This window comes from Sapajus apella, unplaced genomic scaffold, assembly GCF_009761245.1.
Source record: "Sapajus apella isolate SASKATOON/1434 unplaced genomic scaffold, GSC_monkey_1.0 scaffold54, whole genome shotgun sequence".
Lineage (NCBI taxonomy): Eukaryota > Metazoa > Chordata > Mammalia > Primates > Cebidae > Sapajus > Sapajus apella.
Window position 1 is genome coordinate 9508230 of NW_022436994.1, and position 21023 is coordinate 9529252.

Here is a 21023-nt window from a genome sequence, read left to right on the forward strand (position 1 = left end):
GGAAAGATAAAACAAAACACAGCAGGTCCAATTCACCTTCTTAACCCAAGCATGGCTTGTGACAGTTACAGAATTAGTTTAGTGGGTCATGACCACCAGGTTTTTTTGTTTTGAGGCAGAGTCTCACTCTGTCACCCAGGCTGGAGTGCAGTGGCACGATCTTGGCTCACTGCAACCTCCACCACCCGGGTTCAAGCAATTCTCCTGCCTCAGCCTCACAAGTAGCTGGAATTAGAGGCACCCACAACCACACACCAGCTAATTTTTGTGTTTTTCGTAGAGATGGGGTTTCACCATGTTGACCAGGCTAATTTCAAACTCCTGACCTCAGGTGATCTACCTGCCTCAGCCTCTCAAAGTGCTGGGATTACAGGTGTGAGCCACTGCGCCCAGCCATGACCACCAGTTTTAATGGGAAAAAAAAAAAAATTAAAAAGTCAGACCGTTAAAGTATGGTTCCTTTAAACTTTCACTTCAGTTATACAGACAGCACACATATGTGTCCACATCAGGTCAGCATGGAGAAGGGATGGCTTTCTGGTGCCTGCAGTGACCAAATTTTAAAAGGTGCTGGTCCAATCCAAGCTTTCAGTTCCGCACAGACACCGGTCCAGCAATGACTATAGCAGCTGATAGCTCAGTGTCTGTAACCTAGGGGATCTTTTCCTCTCCAGTTTTTATTATGGAAATTTCCAAAAATACACAAAAGTAGATGGAAGAATGTATAACCATTACAGAAGCATTCAGCTATTCCCTTTATTTCTTCTACTTTTAGTAAAGCAAATCCCAGAAATCAAATTACTTCACCTACAAATATCTCAGCATACATGTCTATCAGATGAGAACTTAATTATCACATCCAACAAAAAAATTTATTATTTAATATCTAGTCCTACATTTCTAGGGAACTTTACAACCTTTTTCTGTTTTTGTTTTTTATTCTTGAGACATGTCTTGCTGTCACTCAGGCGGTGGCACAATCACGGCTCACTGCAGCCTCAACCTCCTGGGCTCAAATGATCTTCCCCCTTCAGCGACCCAAGTAGCTGGAACTATAGGCATGCACTACCATGCTTAGCTAATTTTCTTATTTTTTGTAGAGATAGGGTCTCACTGTGTTACCTAGGCTGGCTTAAACTCCTGGGCTCAAGTGATCCTCCCACTTCAGCCTCCCGAAGTACAGGGGTTACAGGCATAGCTACTGCACTCAGCCTATAAACTTTTTCTACCTTAAACAACGCAAATAAACTAGATCAATGCAAAAATTTTTAACTTTGTTCAGTTTGAAATCATAGCCACCTGGTGGGGCAACCTAAGACCAGAGGCAGCAGAGAAGCTGAGACCCACAACAAGGTTAAGGCCACAAGACGGCTTTTTTTTGCGGAGGTGGGGAGAGAGGCTGGAGTGCAGTGGCATCTCAACCCATTGCAACCTCTGCCTCCTGGGTTCAAGCGATTCTCCTGCCTCAGCCTCCTGAGTAGCTGGGACTATGGGCATATGCCACCACGCTTAGCTAATTTTTTTTTTTTTTTTTTTTTGAGACGGGGTTTCGCTCTTGTTACCCAGGCTGGAGTGCAATGGCGCGATCTTGGCTCACCGCAACCTCCGCCTCCTGGATTCAGGCAATTCTCCTGCCTCAGCCTCCTGAGTAGCTGGGATTACAGGCACGCGCCACCATGCCCAGCTAATTTTTTGTATTTTTAGTAGAGACGGGGTTTCACCATGTTGACCAGGATGGTCTCGATCTGTTGACCTCGTGATCCACCTGCCTCGGCCTCCCAAAGTGCTGGGATTACAGGCTTGAGCCACCGCGCCCGGCCCACGCTTAGCTAATTTTTGTATTTTTAGTAGAGATGGAGTTTCACCATATTGGCTAAGCTGGTCTTGAACTTCTAGCTTCAAGTGATCCGCCCGCCTCGGCCTCCCAAAGTGCTAGGATTACAGGCTTAAGCCAACACGCCCAGCCCTGACAAGATGGCTTTTTCAGACTGTGATCTGAGTATAAAAATACACACAGAACCCAGCTTAAGTGTACATCTAAGTTTCTTATGAAAAGGAATTACTTCTTGGCAGAATTGTGCCACAATGAACAAAACACAGGTCCATACTGTAGGTAGGAACCTTATACTCCAAACCCCAAAACAGGACTTGTAGGCTAAAAAGTACCATTCTGCAGACATCAGGACAGAAGGGCAGCCCCAAGTGGTCACTTCTACTCCCCAGGGCCCATGCCTTTAATGGCCAGTGGACTTTTCTGTCAACGCACTCATTCCTTCAGAAGTACCAGGACTGATCCATCTCCCCATCAGCTCCCCGGGGCCACAAACTCTTCCTGCATCCCCATCACCCAGTGAGTTTCATGGGACACAAGAGGGGCTCAACAAACATTTGTTAAATGAACATGGCCCACTTAAGGAAACCCAGGTGTACAATCATCATAACCACATGTGCTGAGGTGGCTTGAGAAAGGGCATTGCTACACCAGGGCCAAATTTCCATGAAACGCACTTCGGTCCCTCAGTTCTCTGCCAACTCACTGATTCCTGCGTCCTGAGGAAAATGGGCCATGGCAGAACAAGCCTGAATCACTACTTGGCAAGACACCAAGACAAGTGTCTGAGACCTAAAACAAAACAAAACAAAAGGCCCACCTGGGCTCAAGTGATCCTCCTGCTTCAGCCTCGCAAGCAGTTGAAACTACAAGTGAACAATGCTGCATTTTTTTGTAGAGATGGGTCTCTACAAAACAGAAATTTTATTTTTTGTTGCCCATGCTGGTCTCAAAGTCCACTTGCCTCAGCCTCCCAAAGTGCTGGATTACAATCATGAGCTGCCATGCCCAGCCTAATTCTGCATTTTTTAAAGGAGCTAACTTAGAAGAATTTAAATGTCCAAACTGTACTTTCATAAAACTATTGTCATTACTTCTGCTATTTATGTCTGAATTTGTGTATAAGTTTACAGCAGGTATCTCTTAATTTACCTTAATGAGAATGATTTAGCTACCAAAGTTCTTAAGCTGGAGGTGGCCTCACACTGAATGTGGGAGCCGAGCAGGAGGGTTCCGCCAGCTTGTAATTGGCAGAGTACATGAGGTAAAGTGTGTTAAGTCATGACCCGCAGAAGAATCCATGCCCCAAAGCTCCTTGTCTGGCTTGTCTACAGAAAACAAGCTAAGACAAGTGGCAGAATACAGAAAAAAAACACAAAACTCCTGGCTTAAGCAACTACATAACAATTATGTCCTCTAGTAGAGACAATGAAATTAATAACTAACCTTGTTTATGCATATATTTTTTCATTGCCCCCAAATGGAAAATTCTTGATAATTTTTACTGTTTTTTTCTCACTTATATTCCAAAAACTCAACAAAGTCTTACTGCTTCTCTCTCTCTCTCCATATTGCTGGATGTTTCATGCTCTACCAAAGCTGACAGCTCCAGAAAAAAAAAATCACTCAATCCCATCCTTGCCTATCACACACAGGTAGATGAGCCCGGTACTCCTTTAAGTGGTGCACAGTGAGGTCATCAGTACTCAGCGCACTCTTAGATCCCGGCATTCCATAGAACAGATGGCTCAGTTCCCACAAAGCTCAGCATCATCCACAATCGGGCTTGATGGTCCCTGCTAAGCAGTCACTGGGTTTGCACCTCTCCTTTCCAGCTAACTCCTTTTACTCTGCTTGGCTCCGCCCTCTTCTGTGCGCAGCGCCCCTGTCTAGTCTAACGCCTGCAGGCTGAATCACTCACTATACTGGGCTACCTTCCAGTCTTAAAACATCTTTGTAGGTAACCGCAAATTATATTATATTGCACCTCAATTAGACATGCATGGTCCTAACATGAAACAATGAGTTAAGAAAGTAGAGAAGCAGCACCACAGGACTCCCTGAAGGCCACCTGGCGACATTCTATTTCAAACAGGACTTTTAAATGGGGCACCTTGTCAAACAAGGTGGTATTTGTCAATTAAAGGACACTGCCCTACGGAGTACAGGGTAGTAAAATCATAGGACTTATCGAGGTCTGCTTTAAACTTGTGGATAAAAGTGAACACACGCACATCAAAAAGAAAATGATACCCAAGACGTGATTATAAAGCATTTATTCGAAAAAGATACATTTTATTAAAATCCATTTTCCACTTTAATTGTAGCTCAATCCACATCGTTTTTCCAGTCTTAAAATGTTTATCAACTACTGTACCCTTTTACTGTAATTAAAGCCACATTTTGTGAAACTACATAAACTGGGGTTTGACTATGAACTATGTCCTAAACTATGTCCTAAACATTGAACTATGTCCTAAATCCCACTGCCAAATGTAGAGTCACTAAAATCAATTAATGGTTTTAGGTCTGAGTGATACTGGACGAGTGAGGTGGCCATGAGGTGAAAGCCACCCTTGCTTTCACTGGATATCCAAAAACGAAGTCCAGTGAGCAGCAAACGTCTCCACGTTAACCACACAGCCCACTGGCTCCAGTTCCAGCCCTGGACAGCTTTCTGGCCCCTCGCCGGGCCCACTTCCTCTGCAGCCCCAGGTCCCGACGCGCAGAGAAGGCCGTCTGGGGCCGAGGTTGGGGCGAGCCGCTGCCCGGGCCGGAGGAAAGGCGCGGCGCTTCCTGCCTGCCCGGCCGCGCAAGCCCACCTGACCATTGTCCGGGGTCTCGCCTGCCCCGCCCCGCCCCTCCAGCGCGCGGGCCACCCCCGCCCGGGCCGCGAAGAACACCCGCCCACCCGAGCCTGGCCCCCAACACAGCCGCCCGCCGACCCCCGTAGCAGGACGCGCCCGCATACGCTCACCTTCTTGCCCTTCTTGCCCTCCTCTTCCATATCGCCGCGTGCGGCTCCCGCGGCCCGCCCGGCCCGCCCCGGGAGCCCCGCCGCCAGCTGCAGCTACATGCTCGTCCCGGGCCCGCCGCCCCCGCGCTCCAGGGGCCGCCCGCTAGCCCGGCCCCGAAGTCTCCGCCCCAGCCGCGCCCCGCACCCGCACTTCCGGGCCCGAGGGAGCCGGCCCCCAGCCCAGCACAGGCCCCACCCTCCGCAGAGCAGGCCCCGCCCACAGTTGTCACTCATCTTCACTTTCAGGCCCAAGGAAATCGGACCCGCGGGGATAAGACCCGCCCCTTCAGGGAGGACGGAGCCCGTTGGCCCTGCTCACGGCGAAAGCACCGCCCACAGGCTGAAGATCCTGCCCCTTCAGGACGACTGAGAACGCGCCTGCCTTGCCCCGCCCCCAGCCCGCCCCGCGTCCTTCGGGAGAGCCGGAAACACTCCTACCCCCATCTCGCCTCTTCAGGGCCGCGAGAACGCACCTGTCCAGCCTCCAGTTCGCTCCGCCTCCTCAGCGCGCGCGAGATCGCGCGCGGGAGCAGCTACAACTTTTTCAATTTGCCGCCATCTTTACGGCGTCCGACTTCCCAGCCTGCCTCGCGTACGGGGAGGCGGAGCTCAGGCCTCTGAAAAGGGGACGGCGGCCGGCGGGAGGGGGCGTGACCGGCAGATGGCGAAGGAGGGGCGCGAGGGGGCGGGCCCTCTTGAGGGGCGGGGCGTCCCGCCGTGAGTCTGGGTGCGGTGCTGTTTGCTTTTTTCTTGTGTCCCATTTTATTTCCTGAGCCACAGGGAATCCCTTTTCTAATATTTATGTGTTCTAAAGTCTCCCTGCTTTGGACAAACACATTCGGAAAGTAGAAATGCAACAAGGATGTGCAGGCTCTATCAGAATAAAATCGTAGAACCTTACCGTTATCTGGCATGATTTACAAATTTTCCAGATGAGGTCCCGGGAATGGGGATTCGCCCAAAAACATACTGCAAATTGGAGTCACCAGCAGGTCTGCTATTTTGCCACTAAACCAATCTGCCAGTAAGGACTTTGTAGCACAGCTAGAATGTAAACTGGTAACAAAGGGAACCAGTATTTGTCTCAACAGATTTTTTTTTTTTTTTGACTTGGAGTCTCGCACTGTCGCCCAGGCTGGAGTGCAGTGGCGTGATCTCGGCTCACTGCAGCCTCTCCCTCCCGGGTTCAAGCGATTCTCCTGCCTCAGCATCCTGAGTAGCTGGGATTATAGGTGCCTGCCACCACGACCGGATAATTTTTTGTATTTTTGGTAGAGATAGGATTTCACTATGTTGGCAGGCTGGTCTCAAACTCCTACTGCTGACCTCGTGATCCGGCCGTTTGGGCCTCCCAAAGTCCTGGGATTACAGGCGTGAGCCACCGCGCGCGGGGCCTCAACTGATTTTTTTTTATTAAGTATTGGATACTGTACCAATTGTCAGCATGTTGTCTCTCAGCTCCACATTCACTTCTCATTTCCTGCTCTGAGAACATGGAGCTGGGCCCTTTAAGCATTCCTCCTTTGCTGAAGACACAATGTTAAGATCGTTAATGGGCCATACGCAGTGGCTCACGCCTGTAATCCCAGCACTTTAGGAACCCAGACCAACGGATCACTTGAGGAGTTCGAGACCAGCCTGACCAACATGGTGAAACCTCATCTCTATTAAAACACAAAAATTAGCCGAGTGTGGTGGTGCACACCTGAAATCCCAGCTACTTGGGAGTCTGAGGCAGGAAAATTGCTTGAGCCCGGGAAGCCGAGGTTGCAGTGAGCCCAGATCCTGCCACTGCACTCCAGCCTGGGTGACAGAATGAAACTGTCGCAAAAACAAAGATTTACAGGAGCATTGTGACCCAATCAAGGATAAAGAAGTTTCACAACCCCCTCACAACCAGATGTCCATTATCATTGGACAAGTCATGACTTCAGCCTGCTCCCTCTTCACCCTCCCCTAACATAAAAGGAGCCTGAAATTCATATTAACTTAAAATGGTTCTTAGGACGTTACTCCATCATCTTCTCAGTTCACTGGCTCTCCAAAATAAACATCACTTTCCTTGTCTCTTGTCTCTGGCTGTTGTAGGGCAAACTGTATAAGCTTTGGACTTCGTGAGTTTTGCCTCTCATCTCTGGGAAGCTGAGGGACATATCTGCACAAGAACAAAGATTGCTTTACTACGCAGATAAGTTCCCCATCAGGTAATCTCTTGGCGATGTCCTCAGAAGAATAGACAAAAAGTCTATTACAACTCCGAGTCTCTTGGTTGATCTTTCCTGGTTATAGGATGAGATTCCTAGAGAGAGGTTTTTGAGACAATGGCATTTCTTTTTTTCTTATTTGGAAACAGAGTCTCACTCTGTCCCCCAGGCTGGAGTGCAGTGATGTGATCTCGGCTCACTGCAACTTCTGCCTCCCAGGTTCAAGCAATTCTCTGCCTCAGCCTCCCAAGTAGATAGGATTACAGGCGCCCACCACCATGCCTGAGGGAGTGTGTTCTCTTTCTGGGTCCACCGGGGGCATAGTTTCAAGGGCAAGAACTTCCCAGCGCCACGTAGGGCAAACTCATATCTCGCTCCATCCATCCAGGAGATTTAACAGTTTCTGTTTTAATTTTCGAGGGTGCAGGAAAGTGTCAAAAGTCAATCACTCAGCGGAAGTTCTAAGGAACGCCTTTCATTGGCCTGGGGTCTTAGAGAAGCTGGGGGTTCCTCCCAGGTTAAAAGTCCCCTTCTTCCACACCCCTTTGGATTCCATGTTTGGGTCCCCTTCCACAAACCCTCCCTTCATGGAAGCCGTTTTTCTCTTGGATATCCCCCCTGGAGTCCCCTTCCACACTCTCATGGAAGCCTGTCTTCCCCATCTAAACTCCAGCTCTCTCTCCATTCCCTTCCACTCAGTGTGGAGGCTGCTTTCCTTTCCCGGAATCCATCTTTCTGGACTCTCTCACTCAGTGTGAGAGTTAGCTGTTTCTTTCTCTCTCCTTCTCCTGTTTCTCTCTCTCTAAATAAATCACTTTCTACAAACACTTTTGAGTCCGGCATTTACTGTGCACTGTGCCGTGGTCTCCTCTCCCATTCTTCGGGGAGCGATAGACCAAGAACCTGGAGAAATGTCCTCTCAGGGGAACTGAGGGCTCCCCTGAACCCCTGAACCACAACATGCCCAGCTAACTTTTGTATTTTTAGTAGAGAGTTTCACAATCTTGGCCAGGCTAGTCTTGAACTCCTGACCTTGTGATCTATCTGCCTCAGCCTCCCAAAGTGCTGGGATTACAGGTGTGAGCCACCGTGCCTGGCCTAATTTTTGTATTTTTAGTAGAGACTGGGTTTCACCATGTTGGCCAGGCTGGTCTCAAACTCCTGACTTCGTGATATGCCTACCTCAGCCTCCCAAAGTGCTGAGATTACAGGCGTAAACTGTCATGCTCGGCCTCTCTAATAATTTCTTTTCTCATTTTGAGACAGAGTCTCCGTCTGTTGACCAGGCTGAAGTGCAATGGTGTGATCTCGGCTCACTGCAATCTCTGCCTCACAAGGTTCAAGCGATTCTACTGCCTCAACTTCCAGAGTAGCTGGGATTACAGGCACCTGCCACCACGCCTGGCTGATTTTTTTTTATTTTTAGTAGAGACAGGGTTTCAAAAGCCAGGCTGGTCTTGAACTCCCAGCCTCAGGAAATCCACCCACCTCAGCCTCCCAAAAGTGCTGGGATTACAGGCGTGAGCCACCATGCCCAGTATCTCTAATAATTCTTTATATTACACTTTTTCTACGCTGTGTTTCTGTCTCCTGACTGGGCCTATTTGATACTGATACAAAAGAAATACTTGGTCTCTAGAACTCCCCAAAGGCGTAGGTATTCCAGTCTCTGCCAGATGAAGCAGAGATAGGGGAAACACCCTTTCAATCTGCCTTCTGCAATAATCCAGCTTGCCACATTTACACACGTAAATGATGTAGTGCATTTGATTGTCATTATTCCCCCACCATTCACAGAACAAAGACCTGATATTTAAAATCTTCCACAATCTGCCACAAATGCATATTTATCACTCCATAATACAGTAAATAATACTACTAAAACATCCCTTAGTCTGACCCTGAATGTGCTGACTTCCTCAGGCTGTACTTAACTCCATCAGAATACCTTTGCCCTATCTTTGCATCCACAGGTTCATGCTTCAAGTAAAAATCCACCTGTTAATGATCAGATGGTGATAACTGGGAATAAAGACAATAAAATGAGAAAAGCAAAGACTGTTAATTCAGAGCTTCCTATAACAAGGGAGTCAGCCACCATCATTTGTATTCAGATGACACGCAAAGTCAGGCAGAAAAGTGGGCAAGCTTTACAGTGAAAAAAGGGACACCTCCAGGAATGTCCTAATTAGAGGACTGATGATTAGTGATATTGAGCATTTTTTTTATATACCTGTTGGTCATTCATACGTCTTTTTTTGAGAAATGTCTGTTAAGATTCTTTGCCCACTTTTTAAGGGGATTGTGTTTTTTGCTGTCAAGTTGTTTGAGCTCCTTGTATATTCTAGATATTAGTTCCTTGTCAAATGAAGTTTGCAAATATTTTCTCCCATTCTACAGGTTGTCTCTTCACTCATTTGATTGTTTCCATTGCTGTGCAGAAGCTTTTTAGTTTTAGCTTAATATAGTCCCATTTGTCTAGTTTTGGTTTTGTTGCCTATGCTTTTGAAATTTTAGTCATAAAATCTTTGCCTGGATCAATGTCTTGAAGCATTTCCCCTGTGTTTTCTTCTCGTAGTTTTGTAGTTTCAGGTCTTAGATTTCAATCTTTGGTCCATTTTGAGTTAATTTTTGTATCTGGTGAGAGATAGGGTTCCGGTTACTAATTAAGTCCTAGCCTTTTCGGGCTGTTACAAAAGTTACTCCTGGATTGTCACTAGAGATAACACCCAGCCTCCTGCAAGTCTGATTTATAGCAGGCTGGTTTCCTGGGCTGGTTGATGTACATAACGAATTGGTTTCCTGAGGAGGTTGCTGCAGCTTGTAGGTCAGAGTTCAGTTGTATAAATGGTCCAGCTATTGTCTATTTGTATATTCAGTTTCTCATAACAGACACCAATGAGACAATTATAACATAAGACAATCTTTCTCTCCCGGTCACATCTTGGCTGTAAAGTGTCCTAACAGCCACCCACTTTTGAGTGATTATTGCTTTCTTACCAATAACCTCCCAGCCTGTTGTATGGCTCCCACGTTTTGAACAAAAAACGACCAAGGTACCCAATTACTAAACTGCCCAGGCTTCATGAAAGCAACTTTATAGCCATGATACTCACTTCCTCCTCTCCCCTTTTCAGAATCACTCAGGGACAGCCTAAACCTTACAAAATCCCCTTCCTATTCCCTTATAATGAGAAACAGCCCATTTTCCTCTGGGGCGGTCTCCCTGGTCATGGTAGGTTAATAACCCCAAGTCTTTTAGGCTCTGGGTGAATTTGGCTGTTGAGCTTTATGACTCAGCTCAAGAATCACATCTTCTACTAAATCTCTGTGTGCATTTTTTCCCGCCTCCAGTTTCCAGATAACTGTATTTGTATGTCTGTGATTCTAGTTAACCATGTTTAGGACATTTTCTCTACTAGAATGAGCTCCTTTGGAGGTATGCACTGCGTGAGATTCCTCCTTGTATCTGAAAGAAACTCTAATAAGGGAAATTATGTACCTCGAGCCAGTCTGAGGAGGAGGGGCACTGGCAACATTACCTGAACATAGCTTCTCATAGATGCTCATAGGGCCTAGGTGGGGTTGTCAGGAAACACCTAAACACTGAAAATTTACCCTTAATTGGCCTACTCAAAGACAATGTTCCCAGATCTGCATTTTCCCCAGATTTTGGCCAATATATATATTTTTTGAGACAGGTCCCGCTCTGTCACCCAGGCTAGAGTGCAGTGGCACCACCTCGGCTCACTGCACCCTCAGCTTCCAGTCTCCAGTTATCTGCCCACCTCAGCCTCCCAAGCAGCTGGGACTACATGTGCATGCCACCACACTGGCTAATTTTTGTATTTTTAGCAGAAATGGGGTTTCACTATGTTGGTCAGGCTGGTCTCAAACTCCTGACCTCGTGATCTGCCCACCTCGGCCTCCCAAAATGCTGGGATTACAGGTGCAAGCCACCACGCCCAGCCTCTGAGTTATTTTTTGACATATAACGTCACACTTCAATTGTTGTGCATTTGATAAAATCCATATAGACTTCATTAGTGAAGGAAAGACACTTTAGAGTTCATACGAGTGATTTATCAGTGAATTTTAATATCCAGTTTCCAGGCCTATAAATCATGAAGGACCAAATCAACTCTGGATCAGAATGACCCCTCAGAAACACAACCACACTGTGTGGCCCCCAACGGAAGCAACCTTGCAAGTTTACTTTGACATCTCCTCAGCTATTACTGTTTATTCTTCTAGAGCCAAATTGCTCATTTTCTTTTCAGGCATACATCTGTAGGAGGTGAGAATATGCTACCCCAAAATATGCCTCCATGGCATAAGGACTATTTTGAGCTGATAATTTTGAGAAACAGAAGCTATGAAAACAGCATAAGCTACTCCTTTGAAAGGGAAATGTACAGTCTTAAAAGAAATCTCTCTTTGTAAGGGTGTCTCTCTCTCTGCCCCAGGAAGAGAAGGATGACTCTAAATCATCAGAGACCCTTATCAATGGAGAAGGCAGCAACTTATTTACTGTGCTTCTCCAGGTCTTCTTCACAAAACTGGCCTTCCCCACTCCCTTCTTTGTTTTTAGCTGAAGATGGTACTTAAACCTGAATTCTAAGCCACTCCTTTGAGATTTACTTATTTTCTTGGGTATCTCATATGTATATGCAAAGTATACATGTTAATATAGTTCCATTTGTTTTTCTCTTGTTAATGTGTCTTTTGGGCTGGACATGGTAGCTCACGCCTGTAATCCCAACACTTTGGGAGGCCAACGCAAGAGGATTGCTTGAACCCAGCAGCTGGAGATCAGCCTGGGCAACATGATGGGAAGCCATCTCTACAAAATTAAAAATTTTTAAATTAGACAGGTGTGTGCAGTGGCCAGCTCCTGTAGTCCCAGCTAGTTGGGAGGCTGAGGTGGGAGGATCACTTGAGCCTCAGGGTGTAGACGTTGCAGTGGGCCGTGATAGCACCACTGTGCTCTAGCCTGGGAGACAGAATAAGATCCTGTCTCAAAAAAAAAAATCTAACTTTTGTTACAAGGACTCCAGCTGTTAACTTAGAAGGGTAGCAAGAAAATTAATCTTTCCTCCCCTACATATGCTACTGATAGAGACAGGAGACAGCCAAATGCCATCCAGGTCATTATGCACAGGGGGCTTGCCCAAACATGCCCATGGTGAACAATTCCATCTCTTAACACATGTGCAGTAAGGGAAATAAATCAGTGTGGAGCGGCTCAGACTAGGAGCCCACATGTGCATTGAGGGAATGGGGTGGAGTCACCAGGAATTCACGCCTTATGTAGGGGAGAAGACAGGCCTCTTCAGCTCCAGTGTGGTGGCCTGGTATTCAACCTGTGGGGTGGGAGCCTGTTGGTAGGAACTCCTCTTTGCTGAGAGCTTTCTTTTTACTTAATAAATTCTCACACTTCAGTGTGTCCATGTGCCTAATTTTTCCTAATCAGGAGACAAGAACCTGGATTTTAGCTGAACTAAGGAGCAAAAAAATCTAGCTTCACTACTTGGCCTGGAAGAACAATGGAATTACTCATTTGAGATGTGGGTTTGAAGAAAGTTATTTTTAGTATTCTGACAAGCAGTTAAAATACTGCTGTCATGTCTCTCTCTTTGTGCCAGTCTCCATCCTGTTTCTAACTTCCAGTTTCCCAACATAATCACAATTAAACTCTGATTATGTGATTTTTATGTTTTGGCATCTTTTCTGATTGGTTTTTTGTTTTTTAGATGGGGTCTTGGTCTGTCACCCAAGCTGGAGTGCATTGGCACAATCACACCGCACTGCAGCCTCAATCTCTAGGGCTCAAGTGATCTTCTGATCTCAGCCTCCTGAGTAGCTGGCCCCCAACGGAAGCAACCTTGCAAGTTTACTTTGACATCTCCTCAGCTATTACTGTTTATTCTTCTAGAGCCAAATTGCTCATTTTCTTTTCAGGCATACATCAGAAGGAGACGAGAATATGCTATACATCACATACAACCTGCTAAAGGCAACACAAAGACAGAAACTCACTCTTTATACAGCTAAGTAGAGATAACCCATCACATTATGTAGGTTTTGCAATTTGGAGTCAGGTGACAAGTTAAGCTGTTGACCTTCCAAGAAAGTAGACGCTTGGCCCTTTTGTCCCTTAACGTTTCTTTTCACCTTTTTTTTTTTTTTTAATTCTTTTTTTTTTTGAGATGGAGTTTCGCTCTTTGTTACCCAGGCTGGAGTGGAATGGCGCGATCTCGGCTCACCGAAACCTCCACCTCCTGGGTTCAGGCAATTCTCTTACTTCAGCCTCCTGAGTAGCTGGGATTACAGGCACGCGCCACCATGCCCAGCTGATTTTTTGTATTTTTAGTAGAAATGGGGTTTCACCATGTTGACCAGGATGGTCTCGATCTCTTGACCTCGTGATCCACCCGCCTCGGCCTCCCAAAGTGCTGGGATTATAGGCGTGAGCCACCGCGCCAGGCCCTATTTTTAAATTTTTTATAAGATGGGGTTTCACCATGTTGGTCAGGCTGGTCTTGAACTCCCGACCTCAGGTGATCCGCCTGCCTTGGCCTCCAAAGTACTTGAATTACAGACGTGAGCCACCACACCCGGCCATTTTTTTTTTTTTCACTTTTTTTTTTCTTTCACCTTTTTTTTTTTTTCCTGAGATGAAGTCCTGCTCTGTTGCCCAGGCTGGAGTGCAGTGGTGCAATCCCGACTCACTGCAACCTCCGCCTCCCGGGTTGAAGCAATTCTCCTGCCTCAGCCTCCCGCGTAGCTGGGATTATAGGTGCCCATCACCATGCCAGGCTAATTTTTGTACTTTTTTTTAGAAGAATCGAGGTTTCACCATGTTGGCCAGGCTGGTCTTGAACTCCTGACCTGGTAATACTCCCGCCTCGGCCTCCCAAAGTGCTGGGATAACAGGCGTGAGCCACCGCGCCCGGGTCTAACAATTACACTTCAAGGAGATGGCTTCCAACAAACATTCCTGAGTTGAACCTGGCCGTAGAAGAGAAAGACTTGAGTAAAGGAGAGAGGCTGAAATTCTGAAAGAAAAGAGAATGCGATGTGGTTTCTCGTCCCTTATTTTCCGCAGGGAAAATTAAACCCTATGTATAATTTGTATTTGCCCTTCCACCTGCATCACCTTTCCCACTTGCTCCCACAGGCAGGCTCCTGTTCATTCCCGAGGCCCCGTGTCTACCACGTGCTTAGATTCCGCCCGGCCCTGCCTGTGCCGCCGCACCGGGAAGACACCACCCATTCGGGGCTCAGCACGCCCGTCCCGGCCACTCATCCTTTTAGTTGCGGGGGCAGATTACATAACTTCAGCCTTCCGGTCACTAAAGGAGGGTAACAGGGGCAGTTGCGAGACTCCACTTTGTTGACACGCAGACGCCTCTAGCACAGCCCAGCCCCAGCACTCTAACCTTTAAGCCCAAGCCCACCCCTCAAAGCCCGCGCCCATGATGTCACCTGCCCCAAACGCCGTGGCTCGGGCCGCTCACGGTTTCGGGGCGGGGCTACGCGGTGACGTCGACGTCGAAGTGCACGGCGCCGTGCGGGCGTCAGTCTTGGCTGTCTGCTTCTGTACTCCGTACTCCTCGCGGTGCATTCTCCCGCAGCTTAGTTATCCACCGCCATCCTGGCCCCCACGTGTTGCCTGACTATTCTTGAGCCCAGGTAGGGGTCGTGGGGGATCGAGGCTCAGTGGCGGACGGCGCGGGAGGCTGGGCTGCAGTGGGGGGAGGGGGTGGCGCCGGCGGTTCTTGGAGCTCAAGTCTTCACTGCACGTGCTGCTTCCTCGCAAGAGGCGGTTGAGCGCGTTCGGAACATTTTTCCCGGAAGAGACCCAGGGGTTAGGGATGAGTAACGTCGTGCTTCTCTTTCAGCAGAGAAGTAAGGCTTCTGCATAACCTGGCTGGACCCCAGGCGGGATGGGACGTGTGGTCTGGAGGGACCTCGCCGGAAAGGATGGGATGGCGGGTAGACCAGCTGCAAGAGAAGATGTAGAGGGGCCCAGGCGTTGCAAGGAGCTAGAGCTGGATAATGGTTCAGAGGCACAAGCTGGAGCTGACTGCATTTGTTCCCCTCTAGAGGGGAGACATGGCTGAGGTGATGGTCTCCCAGTGGAAGAGCTTACTGTCACAGCAACTCTTTTGCAAGATGCCCCGGTAAGTCACCTTGCAGAGACCCCAACTCTGCCTTCCTGGAGCTAGGCCTGCGTTTTCTCTGAACCATTATTTCATGGGGAAAATGAAATCTGATTCATGTGTCCTGGCCTACATAGTCGTTCAGAAGTGTTTTCAGAGGTGTAAGATACATGAGAAAAAAACGAAGGAGAAAAGGCTGTATTTATATTAACTACGTGATGATAAGGATGTGTCTGGTCATAGTGAAGAGCCACGCTAGAATTGTAATGTCAAAGAATAATTGTAATGTCAAAGAATAAGGTGGGATTTTAGTTCGTATTGTCTGATCTATATAAAAATTTAATAAGATTCTCTTCCAAGACACCTTCCCTTCTTCCTCACCCAAAAAGATCTTTCCCTGAGAGTCATCAGTAGCTCTGGTCTGTAACCAAGCTCAGGTGTCTAATTGAATCCTCAGGTCTCTTTTTGCAGCCTCCAGCAAGGACTGGTGCTCAGTGAGAGGGGACTGCCACATTCCTAGGGTGTGAGGGATTTGGGTGAATGAGGGTAGCAAGCCTCCAGCGTGCTTGGGTCTGTGGTGATCCTATGCATTCCTTCAGTGCTTGCTAGAACAGTTTTGAAATGGTTTGAGGCCTTGCCCTGCTCCATCCAGAGCAAGGTTATAGAAATTTCAGACAATGACTTGCTCCCTCCTGGATCTGGTGTGCTGGGCTTTGTATAGATTTGCAGCCATCTAATGAATGTGGCAGCCACTTGGCACGCAGGTGGCCAGTGGCTACTATATTGGACCGCAAAGATTAGAGGGCATTTCTGTCGCTGTGGAAGTTGTTTTGGACAATGCTGGTGTGAGAGGTGGAGAGAATCCTGAGTGTTTGCTATGCTCCAGGCTCAGTACAAATTTCATTTTAATATACACTTAAAGCAAAGGCCTTCTAAAAGTTGAGGATGAATCCAAGAGGGGTGGTAAAAGTAGGAGCTGAAACAGTGTGGAGAAGAATAAACAGGGAAGAGTCTTGCCCTGAGAGACTAATGGGACAGGATATTTACAAGGCAAAGCAAAAAGAACCAAAGGCTTAGCTCTGCAGAGGGGCTGAGTGCCCCAGGAGCTAGTGGAGGATGAAGTCATTGTGTGCTCATCTTAAAGAAAAAAACTCTTGGAAGAGGAAGGTGCTGATGTTGTCAAACACCTGTTTTGCACCAAACCTCTTCTTGTTTTAAATCTTTGAGGCATCACCATGAGGTAATTTTAGGTTCAGTACAGAAGAGGGGCCCAAGGTCAGAATTATGTGTTCAGGGTTGCCCAGCCACAAACCAGCAGATCAGGGTTTGATGCCAGGCATCTAACCCTGCAGCTTGAGTGGAATCTAGAAGCTGGGGGGAAGGAGATGGATGCCCTCAAGTTCTTGTCCTGGTGTGAGGGTTGTTAGGTGTATTCAGGGATTGGCTGGGATGGGAAGAGTGTTGCTGGCTTGGTCATAGCGCAAGCAGCACAGCTCCTGTGTTCCTCTGGGTGGTGGGGTCACCTCTCTTAAAGGTGAGGCTTCCAGCTGATTCTGTCTTTTCAGTCCAGGAACAGTTGCTGAACACCCCAGGCCTGCTGAGCGCCCTCCTTGAGTCTCATGTTCAAGCAGACTTGTGAGTAAAGCACTTGGCTACCCCTTTTCCCTTAGTATCTTTTTTAAGGATGTTTGTGCAGCAGACAGCCTTGGAATGTGAGAGGTAGTCCCTTCTTCCAGAGCAGAGAGCAGGCATTCTTGCAGTGCGTTGTGAAAGGGTAGAGTCCTGCACTCCTTTCCTGTAGTAGCCCAATGCCTATGCAGGTGCCCGTGACTCCCCTTGCATCACCCTATGGAAACTGGGGCTTGGGAGGGTCATGGAAAATACTGATGCTCTGTGTGTTGCTATTGCTTTGAATAGTCAATGGTCCCTTGTCCCTAATCGAGAGATTTTGTATTTTCTACCAGTGTCCACAAAACTGGGAGGCTACCTTGTTAGCTGCAAGTTCTTGTCAGCCACCTCTCACCAGTGGCTCTGCTCTGTGTATGTCCCTGACCCAACACATGGCACAAGAGTGCCTGCCGTCCCTCCGTATTTCTGCAGCAGCAGTCCCAGGATGCCAGAGCTAGCGGGGACCTGACCTGAGACACGATTCCTTCAGTGGCTGCCAGGCTGTTCCTTGGAACCTGTGCAGGGGTAAGTGTGCAGGAAGGTCTGGCCTGGCAAGTCACTTCACTCCTGTTTTATTTAGAGTCACCTGGCTAAGGAAAAATTCAAAAACCGTTACCTTATTTTGACCTTACTATGTTGTAAGTCAGGTGATTGAGTCCCAGAAAGGTTAATTGTCTTCAAGCTCACAAGACTATTTTGGGACAAACAGTTGTCTAGTATTTGGACTCATGGACCCTGATTCTTGGGAGTGTTTTGGTTTCAACATATATAGCCTTTTCTCCGAAGTTACCTTAGGTCAGTGGCCAGTGTTTCAGCCCCTGGAAAGGCCATGGGCACAGGCCTCTCAGTTCATGGTGGGAATGGGTTCAGAAGTTGGTAAGTTGGGGTCAGTTCTGTTGTCGCTGATGACAATAGGGATTTACAATCCTAGCTGTGTGAATTATGTCACTTAATTTTCACAACAGGTCTCTGAAGTGTTTCTAATCTCATTTTTACAGATGAGGCATGCCCGTGTTAATACACCTACTGAGGAGTGGAGCCGAATTTGAACGCAAGTCTTGGCACCTTAATTGAGCAAGTTTGAAACCTTCCTTACTGCCCTTCTGGAAGGAGTCAGGAATTTCCGGTTCTGGGCCTGGACTCTGGATCCGACAGACCTCTCGCCCTAGGTTTGGGTGCCAGGTTCTCTGCTTCCAGAATGAGAAGCCTTGCTGTGCTCCAGGACCTGGGCCTTTCTGGTATCTCCTGAATGGAAAACAAGGGATATTTAATAAATACGGATTTAAGTATGTGATTTAGTCTGGCGTCTTCTTGAAGGAGTTGTCACCAAAGTCTAAGGGAGCCTCAAGTATTTCATCATTCTCAATGCTCATGCCTTGTAAATTGCCACTTGGAACTCTGGTCACCTCATGTGCATGTGCCACCAGTTTGAACTGACAGTGGCAAGCTGTGGTGAGGGTTACTACGAGCCAAATCCAGCTGGCTGAATTCTGCAGTGGGGTGCTGGTGCGCAAAGATGCTGTCATCAGGAGCTTTACCTTGAGATCTTGAGTGGGTTCTAGGAACATTTAACAGTTGGCTCCATAAGACACTGTCTCTTCAAATAGTCTCAGGCATTCACCTAAGCATTCAAACAAGTTACAGAAGTAGTACTCTTAGTATGTGTGATGTGCCCCAGGTTGGTGGTGACATTGTCAAGGAATGTTGCAGCAGTCCAGGCCAATTAAATAGAGCCATTAAAGTACCAGTGACTTTTTTTTTTAATGAAGTCTTGCTCTGTCTAGTGGGCAGTGTCACGATCTTGGCTCATTGCAACCTCTGCCTCCTGGGTTCAAGCGATTCTCCTGTCTCAGCCTCTCAAGTAGCTGGGATTACAGGCGTATGCCACCACACCTGGCTAATTTTTGTATTTTTAGTAGAGACAGTTTCGCTGGTCTTGAACTACTCTCAGGTGATCCACCCACCTAGGCCTCCCGAAATGGTGGGATGACAGGCATGAGCCACCACACCTGGCCTCTAGTGACTTAACATTCAATTTGCTACTGACAGTGAATGGAAAAGCTCCCAAAGGGGCCTGCAACAGTAGATACGCATCTTTCCTTGTTGAGCCACTAATATACTGCAGCTGAGCAGGTTGTCTAGTCTGCAGCCATACCATGGTGGGAGCAGGGTATGAATCGGAAGCCTCATCCCTGCTTAGAAAAGAATCCCAGGAGACAGCAACTCTTAGCCTCCTACAGGGATGGGGCAGGGAGTGGAGCTGCCTTACGGTAGTGCCTTCCAGGCCTCCACCCTCAGTTCCAAGAGGCCCAGGTGCGCTGTGTGCCCTGTGGCCTATGAGAGGACGTGTAATTTCTAAGGTGCCTTGGTAGAGCCATTTCCCTGCAACTAGCCCAATGGTATCACCTCAGATTAGGTAAAAATTTTAGATATAAATCCTAAGTTGTGGTACAGTTGTGTAGAGAAGCTGAAAAAGCAACTTTCCTATGAAAGGGGACATTTATCTGGGGCTGGGGATTTGCTGCAAAGGTCAGCGGCAGCAGAGCATGCTTGGGATTTGAAGGTTGCATCAGGGAGGGTGAGGGCAGGGGGCCTGTAGGTGCAGCAGGAGGAGCCCTGGTGGAGGAAGGCATGGTGAAACTGATGAGATAATGAGAGCGAAACTTAACCAGGGCCGGGAAGGTTTCCTCAGTCTCCAGCAGGCTTGAGTTGGTGGGGGCCCCTCCTTGCTGTCCTTCCATTAGGGACCTCCGCCTTTGTTCATGTACCTGTTTTACCAGTCAGACCCTGTAAGGAGCAAGCCCTGGGGAAGCTGCAGATAGAGCTAGCACTTGTCCTGCCTTCTGAGGAGCAGGCCATGACTGACTGACTGGCTTTTCCCTGGGGTTTGAGTAGGAGCCACTGAATTCAGTGCTGGAAGGGCCCAGAAGTCTGTTGACCCAGGAGGGAACTTCCTTTGCAGTGATGTCATCTCAGCTTCAGTTTAATAGATGTAAAGTGAAAATAATAGTAACTCTTAAATGGGTCACGAGGATCAAATGAGGTGATGCATGGCAAATTTGTGCAAACTACCAAGGAAGGACGCCCAGGGTCCCAGCAACCAGCAGCAGCTAAAGCGAGGGTGGGCAGATTCCTCCCCGCCCCCCCCTCCACCGCCCTGCGGCCAAATCTCTGAGCTAAGAATGGTCTTGACATTTTTGACTTGGTTAGTGAGGGGGAAAAAAACCCCAAAAGAGTATAATTACATGACAGACGAAAAGTTTGTGAAGTTCAGATTTTGGTGACCTGAAGATTTTACCGGAACACAGCCATGTTGGTTCCATTGGTTGGCTTGACTCGCTGAGGGCTGGGGGTGCTGGGGAAGTGAAACTGAAAAGAGAGATGAGCTGGCAAGAGTCTGGGTAAGAATCCCCAGACTTGAGTGTAGGTTTGGGAAACCCTTCAAAAACACCAGCCCAACAGCCTGGGGGTGGGGAGGGGGCCACGCTTGTCAGAGCTTGGAAAGACTGAATTTGAATTTGCCCAAGAGGAGCTCCAGGTCTAGCCCAGGGTGGAGCCACAGGCCACCCACTTGGAAATTTGGGGATTTTTCAGGCCAGTGCCCTCTTATCCCAGATAGTGCATGACTCAGTTTTATTAGGTACTTGAATAAGTACTTTCAGTTTTACCAAGAATGTATTCACTTTAAGGTATTTGAGAGAAAAAAATAACCTAACGGCAGTGGCTCATGCCTGTAATCCCAGCACTTTGGGAGGTCGAGATGGGTGGATCGCAAGGTCAGGAGATCAAGACCATCCTGGCTAACACGGTGAAAACCCATCTCTAATAAAAATACAAAAATTAGCCAGGCTTGGTGGCACGCACCTTCCTGGGAAGCTGAGGCAGAAGAATTGCTTGAACCTGGGAGGCGGAGGTTGCAGTGAGCTGAGATCACACCACTGCACTTTAGCCTGGGCGACAGAGAGAGACTCCATCTCAAAATAAATAAATAAATAATAAATAAATAATAAATAACCTTAACTTGCATATGGATTACTTTAAAAAGTGGGATGACTGAAAGACAATAGTTAAACTTGTGCTTATGAGTACAACAAATCTCAAAGGCAGCACATGAATGACTGAAGTTTGGGAATTCTGGA

At 47.7% G+C, this 21023-nt stretch overlaps 1 protein-coding gene, 1 long non-coding RNA gene and 1 other non-coding gene across 13 annotated transcripts in view; 2 read left to right on the forward strand and 1 right to left on the reverse strand.

The window, feature by feature from the left end:
• CCM2 (CCM2 scaffold protein) overlaps positions 1-5441 on the reverse strand; it is a 76066-nt gene extending 70625 nt beyond the window's left edge. For 2 of the 5 annotated variants that reach the window (XM_032244305.1, XM_032244307.1), the window contains exon 1: positions 4809-4985. In XM_032244305.1, the coding sequence (XP_032100196.1) occupies positions 4809-4838 (30 nt within the window). In that variant the 5' untranslated portion in view covers positions 4839-4985. Of the gene's footprint in view, positions 1-4808; positions 4986-5320 lie in introns of those variants that run through there. The other 3 variants (XM_032244308.1, XM_032244303.1, XM_032244309.1) reach the window with 3 other exon arrangements.
• Positions 5442-14614: 9173 nt separating this feature from the next.
• Positions 14615-18178, forward strand: LOC116527359. Of its 7 annotated transcripts, none has more exons than XR_004258514.1 (5): positions 14620-14746; positions 15161-15237; positions 16782-16851; positions 17181-17409; positions 17883-18178. It is a non-coding gene; the product is annotated as an uncharacterized LOC116527359 (long non-coding RNA). The 7 variants fall into 7 exon arrangements; XR_004258512.1 differs by having other exon boundaries at positions 14631-14746; positions 14956-15237; positions 16751-16851; XR_004258510.1 differs by having other exon boundaries at positions 14632-14746; positions 14956-15237.
• LOC116527498 lies at positions 15764-15896 on the forward strand. The gene has a single exon (XR_004258579.1). It is a non-coding gene; the product is annotated as a small nucleolar RNA SNORA9 (small nucleolar RNA).
• Positions 18179-21023: the final 2845 nt, after the last annotated feature.